At 41.1% G+C, this 15121-nt stretch overlaps 1 protein-coding gene across 9 annotated transcripts in view; it reads left to right on the plus strand.

Annotated features, from left to right (window-relative positions):
- VAV3 (vav guanine nucleotide exchange factor 3) overlaps positions 1–15121 on the plus strand; it is a 643747-nt gene that overhangs the window by 298056 nt on the left and 330570 nt on the right. For all 9 annotated transcript variants that reach the window (XM_044944623.2, XM_044944624.2, XM_044944626.2 and 6 more), the window contains one exon: positions 1305–1421. In XM_044944623.2, the coding sequence (XP_044800558.1) occupies positions 1362–1421 (60 nt within the window). In that variant the 5' untranslated portion in view covers positions 1305–1361. The remainder of the gene's footprint in view (positions 1–1304; positions 1422–15121) is intronic.

Consider the following 15121-nt stretch of genomic DNA (forward strand, 5'->3'; position numbering starts at 1 on the left):
AAGAAAGGAAAAAAACCCTTTAAAATATCAGATCATATCCCAGTTCTGTCCCAAAGTATCCAGTGACTTCCCATCTCAGTCAGAGTAAAAGCCTGTCCAGCAGGATCCTTTTTCATCTGACTTCACTGCCTTTCCAGCTCACCTCCTACCTTTCTCTTGGTCATCCATTCTGCTCTGTCCATCTTGGCCCCTTCCTCAGACATAACCTCAGAAGCTTCCACCTCAGGACCTTGACATAGGATGCTACTTAATGCCGAATACTGTGTCCTGTAATTCTGCATAGTTGCTCCTTCCCCACCGTCACAGCTTCCCTGCTTATCCGTCCTCTTCCCACCAACTCCTCTAACCATCTCACTGAGGCTCCTTCCACCCATCCCAGCACTCCTGATCCCTTCTCCTGGCTTTAGTTTTCTCTATTGCACTTACCACCATGCAAAAATAAAAATAGTTACTTTTTTGTTTTTCTTGCTGAGCTGGTTCTTGTCTCCTCTTATTTGACTGTAAGTACAGATGGTGACTGCAGCCATGAAATTAAAAGATGCTTACTCCTTGGAAGGAAAGTTATGACCAACCTAGATAGCATATTCAAAAGCAGAGACATTACTTTGCCAACAAAGGTCCGTCTAGTCAAGGCTATGGTTTTTCCTGTGGTCATGTATGGGTGTGAGAGTTGGACTGTGAAGAAGGCTGAGGGCCGAAGAATTGATGCTTTTGAACTGTGGTGTTGGAGAAGACTCTTGAGAGTCCCTTGGACTGCAAGGAGATCCAACCAGTCCATTCTGAAGGAGATCAGTCCTGGGTGTTCTTTGGAAGAAATGATGCTAAAGCTGAAACTCCAGTACTTTGGCCACCTCATGTGAAGAGTTGACTCATTGGAAAAGACTCTGATGCTGGGAGGGATTGGGGGCAGGAGGAGAAGGGGATGACAGAGGATGAGATGGCTGGATGGCATCACTGGCTCGATGGACGTGAGTTTGAGTGAACTCCGGGTGTTGGTGATGGACAGGGAGGCCTGGCGTGCTGTGATTCATGGGGTCGTAAAGAGTCGGACACGACTGAGCGACGGATCTGATCTGATCTGATCTGATCATGAGGGCAGACTTTTGTCTGCCTTGTTCACAGCTGTGTCATGGTGCCTGGGAGAGAGTGGGTAATCATTAAATATTGCCGACAGGGTAACGGAAAACACCAGCAAGAGCAGATGGATTCTTGCTTGGTATTTTCTCAGCATTCTGGGTGTGACAGAGGATAGGTAGCATTTAGAATGATTCACTATATACTAATAGCTATTTCCCATTCCTCAGTTTCTCTGTTTGAAGAACATAAGGACATTCCTCACGGCCTGTTGTGAGACATTTGGAATGAGAAAGAGTGAACTGTTCGAGGCATTTGACCTGTTTGATGTCCGTGACTTCGGAAAGGTAATTACTTTTTATTTTTTAATGTATTTTTAAACTTGAGAACACTTTATCAAATACTGTTGTTTATCTTGAAGTAGGACATGTGACTGAAGTGGTGTGGGCATTATGTAGTTAAATTTTACATATAGGTGGCTTAGCCAAAAAAAAAAAAAAGAACAAATGTACAAATGACAGTAGAATTATTATTATTGTTGTTTTTTTATTTAAAGCAGTACAGGGAAATCTTTTATCCAGATATAACTTTTCCTGTTGGTTATCTCAGAAAGCAGGATTACTGTTTTCCTTCTTTTAGATAGTTTGCTGGGCTGTCATAACTGAGGACCACTATTCTTTCCTGCCAGACTTCTCTGAAACTGAAGGACACCTAACATTTGGAAGCTGAGAATGTTCTGTTGTCTGTTTTGACACTTGGGTCAGTGACTTGCAGAGGACATGAAATTACTGAAATGTCTGAGGCTGTTGAATACCTGTTGTTGCCTTGATTTCAGCAGATCCATGTTAGATTTTTAGATTTCAGTGGTATTTGTCATGTATAGATTGGTTCTTTTTTCCTTTTCTTTTTTAATTGGTGGAAAACTGCTTTACAATGTTGTGCTGATTTCCGCTGTACAGCGGAGCAAATCAGTCGTAATCATCTGTATATTCCCTTGTTCTTGAGCCTCTCTCCCCTACCCCCACCCATGCGTCTGGGTCATCAGAGTGTCAACCGGGGCTCCCTGTGGTATATAGCGCTTCCCAATGGCTGTTTTATACATGAGAATGTACATATGTCAGTGCTACTTTCCTCAGTTCTTCCCGCACTTACCTTCCCCCACTGTGTCCGCAAGTCCATTCGCTACTAGGTGTAAATTGGTTTTAATATTTGCTCTTATTGTATGTACACCAAGCATTTGTGTATAATAGTTGACAACCTTTCAAAAGAATGGAAAGAAAAAGGATAGGAATCATCCTATCAAAAGTTACATTCATTTATTTTGAAGTGATTAAGCATAAGGGCAGTTAAGTAACCCCTGTTGATGTAATTGCATTATGAAAATACAGAAGCAGGGAAAAACCTAAACAATACTGAGAAACTTGCTCTTACTCTGATAATTCACATGCTAGTATCTCATCAAAAGGCTGTTTGAGAGTGATACTTCATTTGATTTTTACATTGTAGTATTTGATTATAAAATAAAAACCAAGCAGCGGATTGGTTTTCTTGGCAATGGGAATAAATAGTACAAAGTTGAAACAGAAATGTAAGAAATTTAATGCTGACATGCAGCAAATATCGGAAAGCCCCCTGTCCAGGGAGAGAGAGGGCTTGGGTTTGCTCTTGGTCACTTTGTGATCTTCTGAACGTCAGCAGTCTCCTCCATCATCAGACCACCTGCCCGCCTAGTAGTCTGTGCAAAAGGAAATAGGTATAAGGACATGGTTTCTAGAATTCCTCTTTTCTCTGGCCAGCTGTGATTTAGTTGTCTTGAGGTCCAGCAGTGTGTTGGAGGATAACGTATGATGACAGTTATAAGGAACTGAAAGCAAAGGCTCCTTTTGTAAAGAGGGGGTGGCACGTTTGTCTTTAGCCATGAAGATGGAGAGAAATCAGATAGAACCCCTGGTGAAGTGGGTAGTTCTCTAGTTTGTTTGCCCCAGAAAAATGTCTTATCAGTTTATAAAGATATCTTTTGCTATTCTTATTTTTTTTAATCTTCTTCTGTTTTCCTTTATTTTCTTCCTCTTTTTTGGGGAAATGAAAAATGAAAATGAATTGGGGAAATGAAAAATGAAAGAAAAGTCTTGACTTTTAAAAGATTTTCAGAAAGTCAATCTTTTTTTTTTTTGGCATTTGCACAAACAGAAATGGTGTTGACAAAGATTGGGAAGTCATAAAAATTGTTTAGAAATGCATGGCTTTGTTTTAGTGGAATAATGTTGCACACTAGATTAATTAGACAATGCAAGCTTTGTAGGAGAGCTGAGGTTATAGACAGTTAAATGTAAAGGAATTAACCATATGTTTTTCAAGCATTATTATAGTTCTTTTTAAAATATTTTGGCAGTGATAAGTCTGAAGCAGAATTAAACTTGAGGTTGCAGATGAGAACTTATTCCTATGTTTACCATTTTAAAATCACATACAATTTTTCTACTGCCAAGATTCATGCAACTGTTGTTTCAGAACTGTTATTTAAGCTAAATAAATCACTGAAAGTTAAAGAATTTAAGGGGTTCAATAATTTACCGGTATTACTACTATTAAACATTATTATTCTAAGCAAAACCACCAATGCCACCACTTACTGAACGCTTTGGATGTAGCAGGTATCTTTCCAATCTTCAAATATATTTTTTAACCTTCATATGAGGTGTAAGTACCTGTACTATTTTCCTCCTTGTACAGATGAGCAAACCTGTGTCTGAAATCCACATTTCATCTTGTAGAGTTTTGAGCAGTGGTTTGACCCCAGATATGAATGGTTCTCCACTGCTGCACAGGAGAACAAACCTTCCCGTAGCCAGTACCCTGGCCGGCACTGTCCTAAGTGCTTTGCAAGTATAAACTCAATTCTCATATCAATCCCGCTGTGAAAACACAGGGCTTTCCCAGTGGCTCAGTGGGTAAATAATCTGCCAGCAATGCAGAAGACATAGGAGACATAGATTCAATCCCTGGGTCAGGAAGATCCCTTGAGGAAGAAATGGCAACCCACTCCAATATTTTTGCCTGAAAAATCCCATGCACAGAGGAGCCTGGCAGGCTGCAGTCCAAAGGTTCCCAAAGAGTCAGGCACGACAGAGTGACTCAGCACACAATAAATATGAAGTTCCTATTACTGTACCCATTTGCAGATCCTAGATTGTAAGTGGCGAAACTTGGACATTTGATGCAGTTTAACATCTTTAAGAAACATGAATAGAGGGTTAATTTAGAGACAAAGTAATTTCTGGTATTGTGGTTATCAATTTTAACAGGATTTAGACAGGTTAGTTTGTGTGTCTCTGTTCCTTGAAGTGTGATTAAAATTTTTCATTAACTTAAAATAAAAAATCTCTTTCTGTGTGCTTCCTGTCTACCTTCATTCATACGAATAGTGAATCTAGGATCCATGTGTGTTTGGTACCTTTTCACCTAGAAATGTATTAATTGCAATAACAGTACCTATTGTTTTTTTTAAATAGCATTTTGAAGCTTGGGGATTGCTTCACATCGCTGAGCTTATTTGATTCTCATAATAGTCTTGGTGAAGGAAGGAAGCAAATGTTCCGGCTTTTCCAATAAGGAAACTGGGGGGTGGGGAGGTTAAATGGTGATTTCAAGGTTGCTTTACTTGGGGATCAAGCAAGATCTGGAGCTCAGAATTCTGACTTCCCAGCCTTCTGCTTTTCTTGTTTGTGCCTATATCTTGGGTCTCAGTGCTGTGCTGATGCTTGCCTAAGGAAAAGGATGAACTCACAGGAGAAAAACCAAAGGAACATATTAAATAAAAAAGCACAAGCACTTTGTCAGTTGGAATTAATTATGCTTTATCTTTAGAAAGAGAGGAAACATTTAAGATACTGCATGAGTTCTAGATTTAGGATACCGCGTGTGTTCACACAAATAAGTAATTTTCCTTTTTGCTTATGAGATAGTGAAGAGCATACATTTTGGGTACTCTAGAGGGGCTTATGATAATTTAGCCTTTCAGCGTTACCTTTAATTTCTAGTATTGAGCTCTTAACTCACTGAAAATAGAGTATTAGTTCAAACTTCCATGTCAACAAAAATTAGAATAGTTCTGAACACTTTCAGTACATTGGTTTTAAAATCACACAGGGCTGTACAATGAGTTGAGTAACTTGAACTCATTCATGAGTCAGCAGAGAGAGGTCTTAAGGTTCATTCTGACTTTGAGGTTGTTAAATATAGTTAGCTCTTGAATAGCAAGTGTTTGAACTACTTGGGTCCACTTACCGCAGATTATTTTCAGTAAGTACTACACGATCTATGTTGGTTGAATCCACAGGTGCAGAATGTGGATATGGAGGAAACGTGTATACGGAGGGCTGACTGTAAATTCGACTGTGGCGAGGGTCCATGCCCTGACAACCCCCTCCCCACTGTTGTTCAAGGGTCAGCTGTGCTGAACAAGGTTCCTGTCAGAGGTAGAGCCCTGGCCTGAGCCTGCTGAGTCTTCTCTCTGCTCTCAGGTTGGCGGAGCTTATGTGCCCTGGTGGTTCAGAGAGTAAAGAATCTGCCTGCAATATGGGAGACCTGGGTTCAATCCCTGAGTCAGGAATATCCCCTGGAGAAGGAAATGGCAACCCTCTTCAGTATTCTTGCCTAGAGAATTCCAGGGACAGAGGAGCCTGGTGGGCTGCAGTCCATAGGGTCACTAAGAGTTGGACACGACTGAGCAACTAACACTTTCACTTTTCACCACCTATTTCTGCCTATGTTTATGTATTTTTGTGAAAAGTCATTTATTTTCTTTTTAAAAAGATTGGATCCTTTTCTGGTTTTCTAGTAACAGCAAGAAAAAAAAAAGTAAATTTTGTTAGTTGACACCTTTGCTTCAGAAATGTAATTTAAAAAATCCTTTCTCCCCTGGAATGTTAGAAATTATTAATTATATTATTTTTTATGTTGCAACAGGATCTGTAAACTGGCTCACTTTCATGCTGCATATAACGGATTTTCAGTTCCTCTGTTCAGATTGTCATTTTCTGATGAACACTTTTGTTGTTTGGAAATATCTCCTACTGAGCTGTCTGTTGGCACATTTACAATGCGGAAACACATGGGATTTTTCTTTAATGAGACCATTTCTAGTGAGTAACAGAAATCAGGCGGCCGCTGCTGTCCACATGAGTGATGAAGTCAGTTCCTTCCCTTGACAGCTCTGGGTGGATATAAGGGATATAAGGGCCTGCTTCCCTCTACCCACAGATGTCACATCTGTTGTTTCAAGTGTTATAAAGCACCTGGCAAGCGTAAGGTGATAAGTTTTCTTGAATCACAGAATCACACTGGCTGAAGGTAGTTCCAGTTGATTTTAATAGTGATAGGGTAGTTTCTGTATGTTCAAGTTTAGGACAGGCACCTTCTATAGGAATTTAGAGCATTAGCTTAAGGGTGGGTTGGGGATTCAGGTTTAAAAATTATTGAGAAAAGGTAGTGTCATATTTTTGTAGAAGAATGTTGTTTCTGAATTGGATTGCAGTTTGCATTCTGGTTGCATTCTGTATAATATATGATCTTGTACAAGACTACTTAACCTATTTGAGCTTCAGTTTCCTTATCTATGAAGATAATGGTGACCTCCTCCAAAAGGTCCCGTGCACGCACTGCTGCACTCAATTGCCCCTGACCCTGCACCAGGCCACCGCCGACCCATGCCTCTGCCAGAGACTTCTGGATAGTCACAGGCAAGTCTGGGTCAGTCTCTTGTGGGGTCACTGCTCCTTTCTCCTGGGTCCTGGTGTGCATGAGGTTTTGTTTGTGCCCTCCAAGAGTCTGTTTCCCCAGTCCTTACCTGCCTCCTGAGAAATCTGTATGCAGGTCAAGAAGCAACAGTTAGAACTGTACATAGAACCACAGACTGGTTCCAAATCCGGAAAGGAGTGTGTCAAGGCTGCATATATTGTCACCCTGCATATTAACTTATATGCAGAGTACATCATATGAAATGCCAGGCTGGATGAAGTACAAGCTGGAATCAAGATTGCCGGGAGAAATATCAGTAACCTCAGATATGCAGATGACACCACACTTATAGCAGAAAGCAAAGAAGAACTAAAGAGCCTCTTGATGAAAGTGAAAGAGGAGAGTGAAAAAGTTGGCTTAAAACTCAACATTCAGAAAACTAAGATCATGGCATCTGGTCCCATCACTTCATGGCAAATATATGGGGAAACAATGGAAACAGAGATTTTATTTTTTTGGGCTCCCAAATTACTGCAGATGGTGATTGCAGCCATGAAATTAAAAGACACCTGCTTCTTGGAAGAAAAGCTATGGCCAACCTAGGCAGCTTTTAAAAAGCAGAGACATTACTTTGCCAACAAAGGTCCATCTAGTCAAAGCTATGGTTTTTCTGGTAGTCATGTATGGATGTGAGACTTGGACTATAAAGAAAGCTGAGTGCTGAAGAACTGATGCTTTTGGACTGTGGTGTTGGAGAAGACTCTTGAGAGTCCCTTGGTCTTCAAGGATATCCAACCAGTCCATCCTAAAGGAAATCAGTCCTGAATATTCACTGGAAGAACTGAAGCTGAAGCTCCAATACTTGGCCACCTGATGCAAAGAACTGATTCATTGGAAAAGACTGTGATGCTGAGAAAGATTGAAGGTGGGAGAAGGGGACAACAGAGGATGAGATGGTTGGATGGCATCACCGACTTAATGGACATGAGTTTGAGTAAGCTCTGGGAGTTGGTGATGGACAGGGAAACCTGGAGTGCTGCAGTCCATGGGGTCACAAAGAGTCGGACACGACTGAATGAATGAACTGAACTTCCTGATCTATAAATTGAGTTTAGGTGAGAAATGAAATGATATGTTAAGTGCTTAAAAACAGTATCTCGGTCCAAAGTATGCAGTACTCAGTAAATATTAGCTGTTCTTATTCTTATTGTTACTATTATTACAACTATTATTACTAGTGTTAATGGGTTTCAGATTCAATAGTAAACACAGGGATGGATTTTTTTTCTGTTTTTTAAAAAGCATATTTGTTTTAATTTGAAGGACAATTGCTTACAATATTGTGTTGGTTTCTACCATACATCAACAGGAATCAGCCGTAGGTATACATATGTCCCCTCCCTCTTAAACCTCCCTCCCACCTCTCACCCCATCTCCGCACTCTCGGTTGGAATTGTGAATGCAAGAATTAGTGATATTGGAGGAGCAAAATTAGTGAATAAACTCTGTTCTTTCTACTGTGGTATAGTGTTAATCTATTTCATCCTGCATGGCTGTCTTTCTCCCTCCTTCTGTGGCGTTGGATCTCATTTGAGAAACCACCCTTTTTCCTTTTCTGATCGTGTAGCTTGGGTGGTTTAATCAGTTAGACTGTCCCATCCTTTTGGCCCTAGTGATGAGTTCAGGGATGGGGCAAGTCACTCAGTTTAGACCTGTATCATGTGTTGTGTTGAGACATTGGCAGGACCAGCTTTGTTTTGCTCTCTGCCTGCCACAGAAAAGTGTGGATACAAGGCTTGGAGGAGCTGCAGCCATCTGGGAACCACATGAACTTTCAAAACAAACCCAGTTCAGAGAGAGCAGAGCTAAGGAGGATCCTAGTGGCATCATGTGAGCCTGCACTCATGCTGTACCCAAAGACAGGTACATGTATCTGGATTTTTCTGTGACATGAACCAAAATAGTCTTCCTTTTTTTTTCTTATTCCTCAGGCCTGCTTTCTTTAGTTCTTTCAACCAAGAGTGAGAGAAATATACTCTAACTACCACACAATTATATTCATCTTGCATGCTAGCAAGGTAATGCTCCAAGTCCTTCAAGCTAGGCTCAACAGTGTGTGGACCGAGAGCTTCCAGATGTTTAAGTTAGATTTAGGAAAGGCAGAGGAATCAGAGATCAAATTGCCAACATCCGTTGGATCATAGAAAAAGCAAGAGAATTGTAGAAAAACATCCGTTTCTGCTTCTTTGACTATGCCAAAGCCTTTGACTGTGTGGATCACAGAAAACTGTGGAAAATTCTTAAAGAGATGGGAATACCAGACCACCTTACTTGCCTCTTGAAAATTGTGTAGGCAGGTCAAGAAGTAACAGTTAGAACCGAACATGAAACAATGGACTGGTTCCAAATTGGGAAAGGAGTGCGTCAAGGCTGTATAATGTTACCCTGCTTATTTAACTTGTATGCAGAGTACATAATAGGAAATGCCAGGCTGGATGATGCACAAGCTGGAATCAAGATTGCCAGGAGAAATATCAATAACCTCAGATATGCAGATGACACTACCTTATGGCAGAAAGCAAAGAGGAACTAAAGAGCCTCTTGAGGAAAGTGAAAGAGAAGAGTGAAAAAGCTGGCCTACAACTCAACATTCACATGGGTGTACCTATGGCTGACAAAGGTCCCTATAGTCAAAGCTATGATTTTTCCAATAGTCATGTACAGAAGTGGGAATTGGACCATAAAGAAGGCTGAGTGCCGAAGAACTGATGCTTTCAAACTGTGGTGCTGGAGAAGATGTTTGAGAGGCCCTTGGACTGCAAGGAGATCAAACCAGTCAATCCTAAAGGAAATCAAAATGAATGTTCATTTACTGATGCTGAAGCTCCAATACTTTGGCCACCTAATGTGAAGAGCAAGCACACTGGAAAAGACCCTGATGCTGGGAAGGATTGAGGGCAGGAGAAGAAGGGGGTAACAGAGGATAAGATGGTTGAATGGCATCACCAACTCAATAGAGCTGAGCCTGAGCAATCTCTGGGACATAGTGAAGAATGGGGAAGCCTGGCGTGCTGCATTCCATGGGGTCACAGAGTCGGAAAGGACTGAGTGACTGAGCAACAACAATATCATCTGGTTGTGTTCATCACATGATTTCAGTTGTGTAGATAGTTTACCCTTTCTTCTGTTACCAGCATTCCACACAACTCAGAAACCATTCTGTAGTGTCTACATCTTCCCTCATATACAGAAGGGAGATATGCAGACAGCCCTAGAACATCTCTGTTTTGTAGCATGTAAATAATTAAACAGAAGGACTGTCCCAACGTTGTGGTTAATGCTTTCTTTTCCTTACCAGTGACCCAAGGAGTATCATAGATACTCCTCAGGTTTGGAAGAGGCTCTGAGTCTTCAGACATCCTTCCCATGTTTGTCTATACTTTACAAGGTCAAGAAAATAGGCATGATGCCTCTGTAGACGAGAACTCGCATCCTCCTGAGGCCCTCCAGCTGAGTGTATATATATATATATATATATATATATATATATTTGGACACTACAGAGTGATTTGAAGATAACCTTAAAACATCAGGGTAATAAAGACTTAAAAAGATTGTGAAATCCTTCATCTGGAAGTGAATAGGGCTTAGAGATAATTATTAATTTGAAAACAAAACAAACTAGTCCAGAAAGTCAAACTCTGTAGGATTCTGTGTGACCACTTAGGTATCACTTCATTCTTCTAATTGTCAGTTTCCTCATCTATAAATGGGATCATTTCTATCAAACAGAATTATTGTGAGAGTAGGGTTAATTGGTGTAAAATGTCTGGCATGTTTCTCAACAAATGATCAGTTGAATGAATGTCAGTCCATTCTGAAACTGGTAGTTTGGATAGATCATAGATCATTCACAGTTCTGATTGTGCATATGTGTAAAGTTAAAAAGATGAGTCTAGCGGCATTTTTTTGAAACTCTAGCTTGATTCTTTCTGGCTCAAATTATGATATACATATGTGAGTGTGTATCCACACATACGGTTATTTATACCTTACGTTTTCCTGGAGTTTTGTTCTATGAATATGTTTCTTATGTGTGTGGTGTGTGTTTATGCATAGAGTTAGTTAAGAGATCTGTAATGACACTTTCACTGAAGATAGTTGATACCGTAACACTCATCACATTTTTTTTCCCTCTTCTCTATGATATAAATCAAATTAGCAGCTACATCAGGTTTAGGTTATGAAGTGATTTGGTTCTTCAGCACTTAAAATACATTGCCATTTAAAAATAAATTTGAGCTTACTGAGAAAACCAAGGAATACATAGTTAACTTGATGGAAAAAGGCTTTAAAATGATTGGTCTTGTAGAAATTGGCAACTATCTCTACTGTCTGCTTCAAGAGGCTTTATTGTACACTCCCATCCCCATAGATCATTGTCTTTGTATTGTGAGCTCAAATTTCTGTCCCATGTGTAATGCCTTATCATGTCTTATGAGAGTAGTTTTTCAGGCTGTGTCCTGTAAGTTTGTGTGTTTTTATTTTTTCAACCTTCCCATCCTGACTTGCATACTTCAGGGTGTATATAGAAAGAAAGGTACAAGGACCTCTTTTTGCTCAGTCTGTACTGATAGCCCAGGCCAGCTCTCAGCACTGTGCCTGGATGATTGGCTAATCTCCACATCTCCTTTCCCTCTTTAGTCCTGTGTGTGTGTGTGTGTGTGTGTGTGTGTGTGTGTGTTAGGAAGCTCACCCTTCACAGTCTGGTTTCCATTGTATCCCAACACAATTAAACCTGATAACTTGAATATCTGTAATGGTTGCCTACTGCCTATATATCTCCTGGCTTTCCCAGTTACAAGAAAACCCTTCCAAAGTCTCCTGAGCTTTTCTTGAGTGTGGGTGGCCTCAGGGACCTCACCTTGGTATGGTTTGAAAGATCCTTATTGGCTGCCTAGTGCATCCATGTAGATCAACAACTAGAAACATTTTTTTCTTATATCCCTATGTACCCAGCATGATTCATTTTGGTATTTAATTACAATCTCTCTTTCTAAATTATTTTTTTGAACTCCTACTCTAATTAGAAGTTTGGCATTTCTCTCTTGAAGTATTTGCCATCCTAAATTATTCAGGAGTCTCTGGGGCTTTTGTGGGCCATTGGGCCCTATTCAGTATTGCTTTGGATCACCACGAGAAACTCAACCTCCAGTTGATGGCCCACCAGCCTGGCACTATGAAGACAGGCCCTGTGTGGTGCTTTTCTCAGCTCTGATGCTGGCATACCCTGCTCAGCATGCCCCGCCCCACCCAAACCTGCTTCCAGCTGCCCCCCAGCATTCTCACCTCTGCGCTGAGCCTGGCCAGGCCAGATTTCCCTATCTGTGCAGTGAGTTCTGTCCAAGAGCTGCTGATATATCCTTTCCTGCTAGTAGTCTTTGGGTCAGGGCTTCCTTATTCAGCCCCAAGGGGAGTACCAACTTTCATCCTCAGAACAGCATTCAGCATCTCTGGTCTCTGTCCTCCAAGGTGGCCCTGGACTTTTTCCTGAAAATCAGCAAGCCTCCAGCAAACTCAGCCTAGCAGGGAAACTGTGAAGAGTCAACCTCTGTCCACCCACAAAGACCTCCTTTTACCCCCTTCAGTAGATGTCTTGCCTGTATTACATGATGGAGGGAGAGCTCTCCAGTGATTCCTTCCTGAACAAAGAAAGCTTGTTCAAGAGCCTCATTTGGGTCTACTTAAGCAGAGATGAGGAAATAGCTTTTAGCCTTGCCTAATGTGTATGTCTGATTGGCTCTTAACACAATTTCTGCATCATTTACACTATTTTTCTCCTTTGTTTTTGGACAGAGCTGACTTTTTAAACAACTTCAACCTATCTATTTCACTTTGATAGTATATTTCACAGGGGTCCTGAATACTAGGCAGGTTTCCTTATTCTTACGATCTATTAGAACCTGAGCCATGCAAGGCTTATTCTTTACACCTTAGTGATTATTCAGGCTACATTTTTTTTTTTTTTTTGGTCTTCTTTCTAATTACTTTTGAGCCAGTTCAAAAAATGCTTCACTGTTTTTTAATCTTAATATAGTTGGAAACTTCTAGAACAGCATTTTCCAAGTAACCCCATTGTCCTGAGCACTGCATTTTACATCATTCCTTTACATGTGGGATATAGCATAGTGGAGGCACTGGAAAGTCCTAAAGTGAGGAAAACAGTAAAAACTTTAACCTAGGATTTCTCAAATGTGTATGTAGGTAGCACTTTAGGTATCTTATGATCATGTCAAATTCACTATGTTTAAACTGGACTACTTTTCTTCCCTCTTCTGCTAAGTCACTTCAGTCGTGTCCGACTCTGTGTGACCCCATAGACAGCAGCCCATCGGGCTCCCCCGTCCCTGGGATTCTCCAGGCAAGAACACTGGAGTGGGTTGCCATTTCTTTCTCCAATGCATGAAAGTGAAAAGTCAAAGTGAAATCACTCAGTCGTGTCTGACTCCCAGCGACCCCATGGACTGCAGCCCACCAGGCTCTTCTCTCCATGGGATTTTCCAGGCAAGAGTACTGGAGTGGGGTGCCATTGCCTTCTCCGTCTTCCCTCTTCTAACCTATTTCTATTTGGATAAAGTTATAGAAAAAGCAAGAGAGTTCCAGAAAAACATCTATTTCTGCTTTATTGACTATGCCAAAGCCTTTGACTGTGTGGATCACAATAAACTGTGGGAAATTCTGAAAGAGATGGGAATACCAGACCACCTGATCTGCCTCTTGAGAAATCTGTATGCAGGTCAGGAAGCAACAGTTAGAACTGGACATGGAACAATAGACTGGTTCCAAACAGGAAAAGGAGTTCGTCAAGGCTGTATATTGTCACCCTGTTTATTTAACTTCTATGCAGAGTATATCATGAGAAACGCTGGACTGGAAGAAACACAAGATGGAATCAAGATTGCCGGGAGAAATATCAATAACCTCAGATATGCAGATGACACCACCCTTATGGCAGAAGAGGAACTAAAAAGCCTCTTGATGAAAGTGAAAGTGGAGAGAGAAAAAGTTGGCTTAAAGGTCAACATTCAGAAAATGAAGATCATGGCATCCGGTTCCACCACTTCATGGGAAATAGATGGGGAAAGAGTGGAAACAGTGTCAGACTTTATTTTTCTGGGCTCCAAAATCACTGCAGATGGTGACTGCAGCCATGAAATTAAAAGACGCTTACTCCTTGGAAGGAAAGTTATGACCAACCTAGATAGCATATTCAAAAGCAGAGACATTACTTTGCCAACAAAGGTTCGTCTAGTCAAGGCTATGGTTTTTCCTGTGGTCATGTATGGATGTGAGAGTTGGACTGTGAAGAAGGCTGAATGCCGAAGAATTGATGCTTTTGAGCTGTGGTGTTGGAGAAGACTCTTGAGAGTCCCTTGAACTGCAAGGAGATCCAACCAGTTCATTCTGAAGGAGATCAGCCCTGGCATTTCTTTGGAAGGAATGATACTAAAGCTGAAACTCCAGTACTTTGGGCACCTCATGTGAAGAGTTGACTCATTGGAAAAGACTCTGATGCTGGGAGGGATTGGGGGCAGGAGGAGAAGGGGATGACAGAGCATGAGATGGCTGGATGGCATCACTGACTCGATGGACATGAGTCTGAGTGAACTCCGGGAGTTGGTGATGGACAGGGAGGCCTGGTGTGCTGCGACTCATGGGGTCGAAAAGAGTTGGACCCGACTGAACTGAACTGAACTGAACTGAACACTAACCTCAGATATGCAGATGACACCACCCTTATGGCAGAAAGTGAAGAGGAACTAAAAAGCCTCTTGATGAAAGTGAAAGAGAAGAGTGAAAAAGTTGGCTTAAAACTCAAGATTCAGAAAACTAAGATCATGGCATCCGGTCCCATCACTTTATGGGAAATAGATGGGGAAACAGTGTCAGACTTTATTTTTTGGGGCTCCAAAATCACTGCAGATGGTGATTGCAACCACGAAATTAAAAGATGCTTATTCCTTGGAAGGAAAGTTATGACTAACCTAGATAGCATATTCAAAAGGAGAGACATTATTTTGCCAACAAAGGTCCGTCTAGTCAAGGCTATGGTTTTTCCAGTAGTCATGTATGGATGTGAGAGTTGGACTGTGAAGAAAGCTGAGCGCCGAAGAATTAATGCTTTTGAATTGTGGTGTTGGAGAAGACTCCTGAGAGTCCCTTGGACTGCAGGGAGATCCAACCAGTCCATTCTGAAGGATATCGGTCTTGGGTGTTCTTTGGAAGAACTGAAACTAAAGCTGAAACT

Source organism: Bubalus bubalis, chromosome 6 (genome assembly GCF_019923935.1).
Source record: "Bubalus bubalis isolate 160015118507 breed Murrah chromosome 6, NDDB_SH_1, whole genome shotgun sequence".
Taxonomy (NCBI): domain Eukaryota; kingdom Metazoa; phylum Chordata; class Mammalia; order Artiodactyla; family Bovidae; genus Bubalus; species Bubalus bubalis.